Genomic DNA, 10,916 nt, shown 5'->3' on the forward strand with positions numbered 1-10,916 from the left:
ATCTTTATCCAGTAAAACTACATGTATGGAACACATGGAAAATTACTAATTTTGTAAACATTTTTGTTCTCTCTTCTCTTTTTTTTCAGTCTTTTAAAATTAAGGTCTAAGCTTAATGTAACCATGGTAATTACATGTAGACTCACTAGGATGTCCACAAAAAATATTACATCAGGGCTCGAAATGCAGTGTTAGTACATGCACCGGTGCATGCTAATTTTTGCGTGTGCATGTAACTTTTAAAACTGGGTGCACGCGGTGCATGCTAATATTTTTCAAGTACTGTGTATTGCGTATACTAGTATCCTGTTGTCTAGCAGATTCAGACTCAAGTTGTTGAATTTTGCGTATGCATTTCGTAATCTGTTCGCCACATGAAAACGATAACTTTTATCTTATGGGCGCATCCATTTTGTATCCCATAATCCTACTTACAACAATGGCGCCCTTTCGGTCATTTCCGTGAAATATATTTGCGGAAATTGCCGGCAATATTTCGGTTATATCCGTGAACGGTATTAGGGAAGGTGGTCGAGACCGACTTTGGGGTATCCACGCGCATAACACAGTTGTTGTCGTCACTGACAAATTGAACTCCGCCAGATCTGTGATCAATACAAAGTACCGTAACTGCCTTGAACATTTTCTACCTCAGATATGGACACTTGATCAGATGATTGCGAACGTGCAGGTGCGTTACTCGCGTAGTTGACTCGAAGTCAGCCAGTGATTATTTCAATCGCAACTTCTCGTCGAATTCCGTAGGCTAATTTATATTATACCAACAGATATTATCGAGTTAAAAAAGTTGATAACTTGCTTAATACAAAACACAAATATTCGTACGTTTTTGTAATAGGCCTATTATAGATTTCTGTAAGGCGTTTACGTTGGGTGAAATTATCAAATTTGATCAAGAATCAGTAATAAACGCAGTTGTATAACGTTCCGGTACTGTTAACAAATAAATATAGGTATTGCCGAATAATTCCGAATAGCTTCGTATAAAAAAAAAATCAACACTGTAATCAAGGTAATTAAAATAGTATTTTCCTCATTGTTAACAGGATTTACCTTATTTTTGGTACATGCAGACTTTTAATGGTGCATGTAACTTTTTTTTCAGCATGCACCTGGTGCATGTAGATTTTTTTTTTCATTTCTAGCCCTGTACATGTATACATGTATATAAAACAGTTTTTCCTTTGGAAACCTAATTTTGTGATAAAAGTTTTCTAATTGTAAAGTTGGATGCAAAAGAATTATGTGCTATTAAATACCAAAAACATGAATATCAAATTTTAATAAAATTCAAATCATAGAACTTTCAAGATTAAATTTTGATATTCATATTAAAGGGACATTCCTGAGTTTGCTGCAATTTTTAAGATATTACTGACTAACAGAGACTTTTTAACAATTGTAATATTTCTGCATAAAATGTTAGTGGGTTAGTGTACTAAAGTACTGTCGGAAATAGAATAAAAATTATTTTCGTCAATTATGTCTTTCATATTAAACTGACAAGTAAATATATTGTAAATATCTATTTAATGATACTCTACCTAATTTAGCATTGACTTGTTTGGGCTCTCACTGATGTACAAGGTAGTGTTTACTCTTGAATTAAACTAAAGAAGTCAGTAAACAGGTGATTTGTTACCTTTATTGGAACAGACTCTATAACACATTTTGATCGATATGTGTCAATTTCATTTACCCTTAAAAAAACGTTTAATTTAAAACTGCAAGTTAACTGATTATTTTGAATTGCAGCATAAATTATTAATTATGACAAGCATATTTATTGAATATAAAATCAATATAAGTACATTTGCAACAATTTAAAGGTGCTATATCAGTTATATGCGAGCTGTGATAAAGATCTCCAATAAAAATGTATTTTCTACCAGTAGATAAAATTATTTCCTATAATAATTTATGGACATCTTGTTAAAGGTGTCTTCTTTAAATGTTAAATCGAAATTTTATTTTTAAAAACAATAAAAAAATAAAATGATTTGCAATAGCTGTCATTGTGCAACACTGAGACAGCACCTTTAATACTGGTATAATGGATCACTCATAATGGTTATTGACAGTTTTGCTAAAACGTTACTTATAAATGACTACAAATATTTTGTTTTGGAGAGGGATAGGAATAAACCATCATCAGAAATAGTCTCTCATATATTGTAACAGCAATGAAATTGACACAAGTTGACTAAAATTTGTTATAGTCTGTTCCAATAAAGTGCACAAATCACCTGTTTACTGACATTTTTCTTTTAATTTCAAGAGTAAACACCACCTTGAACATCAATGAGTGCCCAAACAAGTAAATGTTAAATTAGGTAGACTATCATTAAATAGATATTTACCAAATATTTTCTTGTCAGTTTAATAAGTAAGAAATAATCCTACGAAAATCATTTTTATTCTATTTCCAACAGTACTATAGTATAATACTTGTACTAGGTTAAATTTCATTTTATTTCATAAACTATAATTTTTTTGTACATATGAAATTATTTGAAGACAAAATCCAGTTTGGGCTTCTTACAAATATTAAGACGACCAGAAACACATTGAATATACAAACATTGATAGAAAATATATTTAATATGTAATATTAAAAATCACAGAAATATTTTATTAGTCAGAAACATCTTACAATGCAGCAAACTCAGGAAAGTCCCTTTAATATTATACATATGGTTGTTTGTCTTTTTAACAGATCAAAACTGATGAATGTAACTTTCTTTTCTAGTGACACTTTTCCTGCATTTGGGGTCACAGTTATGGTGAGAGCAGCTGAAGACTCACTTGGTGAACAAGTATACAATAATACTCAATATTATTATAAAAGCTTACCTCATTGGGCACAGTAATAGCAAACCTGATCAGGCTTGACTGCATCATGCAACTTAACGAACAAGCGTGGTACAAATGACACTGGTGTAGGAAGTGTGTGTGTGGGGGGGGGGGGGGGGGGGGGGGGGGGGGGGGGGCTTTTCAGATAGTGTGCTTTATATTTGCTTTATAATAGTGTAAAAGTGTATAAATATGAAAGTGTGCCCCCTACGCATTTTTTGGCACCTTCCTACGCCACTGATGTTCTACATTTTTTGTTATAAATTAATTAAATGATTATAAATTAGTTTTACTTTTGTTGCAGGGTTGATAAACAAGTACAGGTATCCACACTACAAATTCATACTTCAGGCCTCTGAAAAGTGTGAGAACAATCCATTGTTTGCATTTTGCTCTAACAAATCTAATATTGCACAACATATTTCTGTTAGTTAACACAAAATTTAGGGCACATTAACATACATACATAAATACACACATGTATTAAAAAGTAAATAGGTTACGTGAATTAAAAAAAAAAAATTCAGAGACCTGTATTTTCACATAATAAAAAAATTATCATGTTCAATTTTTTACAATTCCAAGTTAATTATAACTCTTTCAGAATTCTTACAGCAGGGTTTCTGCCAGAGGGTAAAACGGGTATGGCACCATACCCAAATATTTTGACACGTTTTATTTTTTTTTAAGTTAACTTTTTGACAAAATTAATTATTCTAATCATTACTGTATGATTTTGTTAACCCTAACCCTAAACTTAACTCATTTTTGTTCTGAGATTTATAGATTAGAAATATGAGTTTTAGCATTATTCATTAGCTATATGCATCACTGTACATGCCAATTCATCAGAACTTCCATTTTGATGTTTACAGACTATAGTTCACTAAATACTTAATTTCTATAGGCAGCAAACTCATTTCTTGATTAAAACGAAAGTGTCAAATATATTACAGCATTTTAAATTCACTAATTACCATTTTGTCAATACTTTGAACTTTTTAGCTCACTTGTTCAGGCGCATGTGCAGTAATTTTAGCAGGGTAGGTCTAGATTGTGGCAAGCGATGTTTATAGGGGTCGAGTCATGCTAACATGGAAAATATATATTTTAAAAAACCCTCAAATATGCTTCAGCAGGGAGGGGTTTCGACCTGTTGTTGGAACAATTTTCTTGTCCTACATGTATATCCAAGATTACTTTTCCATGGTAAGTGAAACATTTTTAATACGGGTTCAATTTTGGGGACTGGAGAAGGCATGGCAAGTATTTCATTCAGGTTAATGACACTTTGCAAACTGTTTGGCTATTAAACCATCAAGTCTTTTGCAAATTTGTGCAATTAAGGAGGTATATGCAGTCGAAATGGCCCCAGTATGAAACGGCCCTGAACATGCAAGTTAAAATGGCCAAAGGAAATAGTTATTGTACCATAACACTAAATTAATTCTCATTACTAATAATGTTAACCGATATAAGCAACAGGCCTATATATCACAGGCAGTCCAAAACATATGTATAAAAACAAAAGTATCACTGATAACACTTTATTACATGTTTCTAACAGAAACTGTATCACAATAATATTTTATTAGGCCAAAAAAAAAAATAGGTGTGTTTCCAGTCGACCGACCGTCCCTAGTTTTACCCCCCCCCAACCCTAATTTTTTTCTCTCTTAAACTGAAAAAAAAATATTAATAATAATAATAATTTAAAAAAAAGAAAGAAAAAAACAAGTAAAAATAAAAGAGGACAACATCACCAAACAAGAGTATTTCCTTCCTTGCACATTGTTTACGTACTATTATACGATACATTTTGCACATGTAATTCCCTTCCAAAAAACACGGAGAAATTATGGAAAAGCTTTTGTAATAGAGTTCCTTCCCCTGATTAGCTACCACCGAACAGCTTGGTCAGTCACGGAAGTAACCGAATGTATGAACATAGCCTTGGTACAGGTTATTTCGATTAAATATAATCGTATCAATTCAGCTTAATTATCGTCTTCACTTAAATCAACAGGTCTTAATCTTATTATTAATGCATCTCAAATGTTTGCATAAAGTATTTAAATTAAGAACAACGAAATTAATACAAATGTCCCATTAATTTAAGGAAATACACAAACAGTGCATACCAATACTACTACTACTACAACAACGACAACAACAATAATGATAATGATGATAAATAATAATAATAATAATAATTATTATTATTATCACAAAAAACCTACCTACCTACCTTAATTTTTTGGGGGATGCAATCGGAAACACACCTTTTTGGGGGGGGGGGGGCCTTACACTAATTTACCACATAAATAATAATAATAATATTATAAATATACACACACTCATTATAAAGACATTTTGCCTATAACTGTGAACAACTTAAAATTTAAAATCCCCCCCCCCCCCCCATTTGAAATAAATACTAGTAATCAAAATTTACCCCATAACATTAACTCTATCCAAGGACAGGCCACTGGTCATACCACCTCAATGAGCTACGAGGCAATACCGTTTATTTTGCATGAGTGAACTGATGTCCTTCTCGAGCCTTTGGATTTTACACTTTGGCTGTTTTTACTTTTTTTAAGGGTTGTTTTGACTTTTACACTTTGGCCGTTTTGACTTTTTGGGGGCCGTTTCGACCAATTATTGTTAGGGCCGTTTTTTATCGGGGCCTTTATGACTACGATTCATTACGATACATATGGATATTTATCAAAACATGGGATGTTTGAAAAGGGCACATTTTTTATTATTAAATTTTCTGACCACAGTGGTAAGTAAGGAGTGCAACTAAAAATAAGCACAGTAACTCAAACTTTAATACAAGTTTGTATTCACACTTCTACTTTCATTTTTTGTTTTAAATAACTATATGTACATGTATGTAATTTGTAAACTTGATTTTGTTAATGATTGGGTTTTTTAAATTGTGAATAAAGATAAATATACAATGTATGAACCTTTGTTATGATTGTATTTTGACCACTGTACACAAATGTTTTGAAAGATCAAACAAAAAAATTTAAGATCTTACCCCTTTCTTGTATCGAATGCTGCCACTTCGCTTCAGTGTCCCACCCTTGACAACGTCGTCCTGAACATCAACTGTCCCACCATCTTTACCTGGCCGTACACTCAACTCTATCAACTCTGGAATAGGCTGAACCCTTAATGTCACAGCATCACCACAATTTTTAATTATTTCAACAATTTCTTCCCGACTTTTTGTTTCAACATTAATTTCATTTACTTCTATTAATCGGTCTCCTGGAATGAGTCCTGTATTTAAACTCTTCGGACCACTTCCTGGTTCTGCAAATGTACATGTTGCAACAGGCATATTGCAGTCCCCTCCAGCACCAATATCTGGCAAAATCCCCTTTCTGAGGCTGAATCCAAAGTCGCCCGCTGGTGTGCGCTTGATAACTAATTGACGAGTGCGAGGAGGTTTGGGAGGTTTAATCATCGGCAATTTCAGATTTTGGTTGAATGATTTCTCTGAAAAATCTGAAAATTCATCTTCAATTAACAATTCTTCCTTTTCAGACGTTACATGATTATTTTCAACAACCCTTCGAGGTTTTGGTTGTGGTTTTAGTGGTGAAGCTTGGAGCTGTTGAATTTTCATTACCTCAGATGTTTCCATGAGTCCTGACATTTCCTGATTCATGCGTGTATTCTGCTGCAAAACTTTTGTATCATCAATATTATGAGCTACTGCACTGGAACTATCAGAAAATTTTGACTTTTCCTTGAGGATACTTTTCGGTTTGGGAAGAATTGGTGGCGGGTTTCCACCAACATTCTTAGAACTATGTGCATCACTGATACTGGATGGTGCTTCTCTTGTGGGGCTTGGCCGGCCTGAGGACCCACTAAGGTTACTTTCACTACTGTCACTTTTTCCAATACTATCCTTAGAATTAGATTTATGAGGAGACTTGTGATGTTTATCACGGTCGCTAAATCGACGAAACACTCCTCTCTTTACTTCCTCCAAACGTGACATTTCTTCTGGGGTCGTTTGTGGTTTTGTTTTTTCCTTTTTCTCTTTCTTTTCCTTTTTCTCCTTTTCTTTCTTCTCTTTTTTGTCCTTATCTTTTTCCTTATCTTTCTTTCTAAAGGCAAACATGTTGTATTAAAGACAATAACAATACGGCTGGTATCAAATGCGAACTGGACAGTAAACTGTCACAAAAGGATTGCCTCTGTAAACAACAACTTGTCAACAAGCAGACGCTTTACTAATCACCCTCGGAAATCGCTGTCGGGTTCTTTTTATAAACATGTATTATTTTTCTAAAGTAGGTACGTAAGACACTTATACATTTTTTAGATTATTGTAAACTGTGAAACTACATATATAAACACTGATGTTAGCTACGACAATATGTCGATGAAACTTTTTTTCTTAAAATAGGACATTAATAGTCGCACCTTTAGCCAAGATGGCGGTGTTTGCGGTGTTCTGCTAGTTTTATTCCTCAGTATAAAATAATTACTTAAGTTACTAACACTATGTATCACAATAACTTATTACGTTAACATGTAATTCACAAATTATTTATTATAAGCAAATATTTTTATTTAAAAATTGTACGCAATTGCATAAATAATAACAAACGATCGCGTATAATAGGTTCTTTTATTACAGATTACTAATAACATTTACACCAAAACGATGACCATCAGAGTTATCTGATCTTACACAAAAGAGGCCTGTCATAGGATTAGTTATATTTAAAATAAGCTACCATCAGCTCCCATGATTTGCATAGGCTGATAGGTACTGGGTTCGTACCCCAGTACCGTTTCCTACACAGAGCGTGTTTTAATGACTAAATGGGAAGGTGTAAGATCACTACACTGACTTCTCTCTCACTAACTACTCAGTCGGTTGGGTGCTCGCCTGAGGTGGTTGCGTCGCAGGATCGAACCACCTCGGTGGATCCATTCAGCTGAGTGGGTTTATTCCTCGTTCCAACCAGTGCACCATAACTGGTTAGAGGCCGCAATGTGTGCTTTCCTGTCTTTGGGAAAGTGCATATAAAAGATTACTTACTACTAAAGGAAAAAAATGTAGTGTATACAGCTTTGTGTTAAATGCATAGCTACCTTATGCACTAACTTGACTAAGGTGATCTTAGTGCTAAGATCGCTTTGTGGAATGGGGCCCAGGCCTGTACGTAGTGTGTCTGCATGTGTGTGTATGTGCGCGTGTGCGATGAGTGCATACTCCACCCACCCCCAAATTACCAAAGGTCCACTTTTTTTTTTTATCAAATTTAGATAACATCACGTAAACGTGTGCTGTTTGTTTTTTGGGTTTTTTTATCCATTGTTGGACCTATCACAAGGAATTCGTGCAAGCATACACACAGTCACACACACACACACACACACACACACACACATGTAGGCTACGGGCCTTTATATACCAAATATTAAACTGACACTCCTATCCAAAACAGCCTGGGAATCTGGGATGTCAGGTTTTTTCTTCTTGTAGCATTTGTGCTAGTCAGTAAAATATAACTTATAAGTTTAATGATATGAGTATTAAAACTCATAAATTATCAGTCTAAAGGTGTGTGGCTTCAAACTTGGAAACATGCTTGTATTTTAGACACAGTACTTGGCAACTGTTTGATTATTGGAAATTGACCATTTGTTACAGTGTGCTCTCTTAGGGACGGTCCATAAATATCGATGTGCTTCACAATCCGAACAATGTTCAGAAGGTGGGGGAGGGGGTAAAAGCCATGTTCGGATTGCTTTTCAGGTAAAACATCGGTCCATCGAAGGTCAATGTTTCGTACACATTATATCAATGTTTTTATGTTAGGATTAGGGGAGTGGGGGAAGGGGTCAAACCTAATCCTAACATTGTTAGAATTATGAAAACCATTGACATTTATGGACCGTCCCTTGGCCATATTCACTCATATTTAAACAGCTTCTCCTACCAAACTCTCAATAAAATTACAACTCACATGGCTGTCTACCATCTCTGTATCTCACAATATGGTAGACCGCTCAAATAATTAAACTAGCTGTTTTGTTTTGAACTAAGCCTTGGTGGTTTTCATATTTCATATATTCAGTTTGGATAAGCATTGGAATAATGCCATCAGATTGTGGGGAGAGGGCCAATTATTACTGATTTGTGTTTAAACTTGAGGGGGTAATGTATAACCTTCATAGCAGTGCCACAGTTTCCAACAGCTATATAAGTGCAACAAACTTCAAGGTGTGAACAAAATTTTACCTTTGAACAAATGCAGGGTTAGTTGCAGTCTTTAAATTCCTTGAAAGTCTGTGAATTTAAACAAATACTTTTTAGGTCTTTGAAAGTGTTTGAATTGTAATAAGTCTTTAAATTCTCACAAATCGTAGCCAAAGCGATAATATCTTTTACAGCTGCATGTACTTGATATTTTCCAGTTACAAAGTTTTATCTGTCATGATGCATGTAAAAAAACTAAATGTTTTGCCATGGACAGCAACGTAAACAAATTGATTTGGTATTTTTATCGCATTCTATTGTCTTTGACCAGTGTAAAAGTCTTTGAAAATAGCAGGTAAAAGTCTTTGAATTTGTTTGGTTTTTAAGGCTATGAACCCTGAAATGGTCGATTAGTACTGTACTGGTAGGATAACAGTTGTCTAATTCTCATTTGGTTATGGAGGCCATCCACAAACATGCAGTGTCGAAAGGATCTTTTAAAAGCTGAACATTTTCTATCCTCTATCCAGGTATGTGTGCAGGAAATTATTCAAGTGGAGATTTTAAGGGTGGTGTTTCGTACTCCCCCGAAAATATATATTAAAAAAAAAACTTTTGCCTTGAGCAGCCAGGAGTTCGACTCCAGAAAGCCTCCTCTGCACAGCTAAATTCAGAAAATTGTTCAATTATTCATGAAAATTATTTTATGAAAAAAAATAAGAAGGAAAGCTGATATCTGATAAAAAGCTTATAATTACATCCCTGATTTTTAAAAAAAGGAAAGAAATGTAAAGGACATATGCTAAAAACTTTTTTTTTTTAAAACCTGCCAACTATAATAATATGTCTTTTATACATTTCATTACTAACATACTCATCTATCCTGTGTATGTTCATCAACTACATTGAACAGTTTAATGGATATAGTTAGGATATGGAAATGTGTACATTGTTAATTTCAAACTGGTAGAAATTTAAGATATACAAGAATGAAATGAATTTAAATTTCTTGATAAAACATTTAGACAAATTTCATTTTAAAACTATGATTCAATAGGCCTTCTTTTATAACACTGGTACATGTTTTATTGAAATCGTACATGCACTTTATCTGCAAACTCATTTTCCCTGCACATACATGTACATACTTTACAAACAACCCCCTTTCAATTTTTGGTACCAGATTAATAGGCCTATGGTAAGCTTTTATGTATATGCAATAAAAAGTGGTGCCATTAATATGCTTTTATGCATATCAAAAAGCCAATGAAACAAGCATTCTGAGAGTACTGCTAAAGCAATACCAGTCCAACATATTTTCATATCTCCTGAGTTAAAGGGCCATAATTGTCAAAAAGGGGCCAATCCCCAAGAAATTCAAACTTGATGTGCAACTCTGCGATACATATTCAGTTCAATATCTTGAGGCCCTGTGAATAATAAAGTTCCCTCAATTTCAACTAGCAGGGGACTAATAAAACAAAACAAATTTTGTCTATTTTTACTAAAGTAACTGCAGTGAAGAATCCTATTTATCAATGCCACCAAACTATTTTACAGGGACTATCCCAAGTTTTCAGCTCTGACAAGACTTCCTTTGTTCCATCTAACAAAATACCCCCCCCCCCCCCCCCCCCCCCCCCCCCCGAGTTTTTTAAAACACTAACATGGTTTAAATATAATGCATTACATGGATTTGGAATGACATTTGGACAAATTATTTCTAATTTTGTTTAGCTTTTGGAAGAAATAATAAATTTGTTCAAAGGAAATTATTTTAGACAAAAATGAGATACTA

At 34.0% G+C, this 10,916-nt stretch overlaps 1 protein-coding gene and 1 long non-coding RNA gene across 6 annotated transcripts in view; one reads left to right on the forward strand and one right to left on the reverse strand.

Annotated features, from left to right (window-relative positions):
• Positions 1-2,999, forward strand: part of LOC121369335 — a 28,648-nt gene extending 25,649 nt beyond the window's left edge. For all 5 annotated transcript variants that reach the window (XR_005957607.1, XR_005957605.1, XR_005957604.1 and 2 more), the window contains one exon: positions 2,771-2,999. This is a non-coding gene — a long non-coding RNA (uncharacterized LOC121369335). The remainder of the gene's footprint in view (positions 1-2,770) is intronic.
• LOC121369334 (unconventional myosin-XVIIIa-like) overlaps positions 1-7,340 on the reverse strand; it is a 115,744-nt gene extending 108,404 nt beyond the window's left edge. Inside the window, exon 1 of the mRNA XM_041494326.1 lies at positions 5,927-7,340. Coding sequence (XP_041350260.1) covers positions 5,927-7,024 — 1,098 coding nt within the window. The 5' untranslated portion in view covers positions 7,025-7,340. The remainder of the gene's footprint in view (positions 1-5,926) is intronic.
• Positions 7,341-10,916: the final 3,576 nt, after the last annotated feature.

This window comes from Gigantopelta aegis, chromosome 3 (assembly GCF_016097555.1).
Source record: "Gigantopelta aegis isolate Gae_Host chromosome 3, Gae_host_genome, whole genome shotgun sequence".
Lineage (NCBI taxonomy): Eukaryota > Metazoa > Mollusca > Gastropoda > Neomphalida > Peltospiridae > Gigantopelta > Gigantopelta aegis.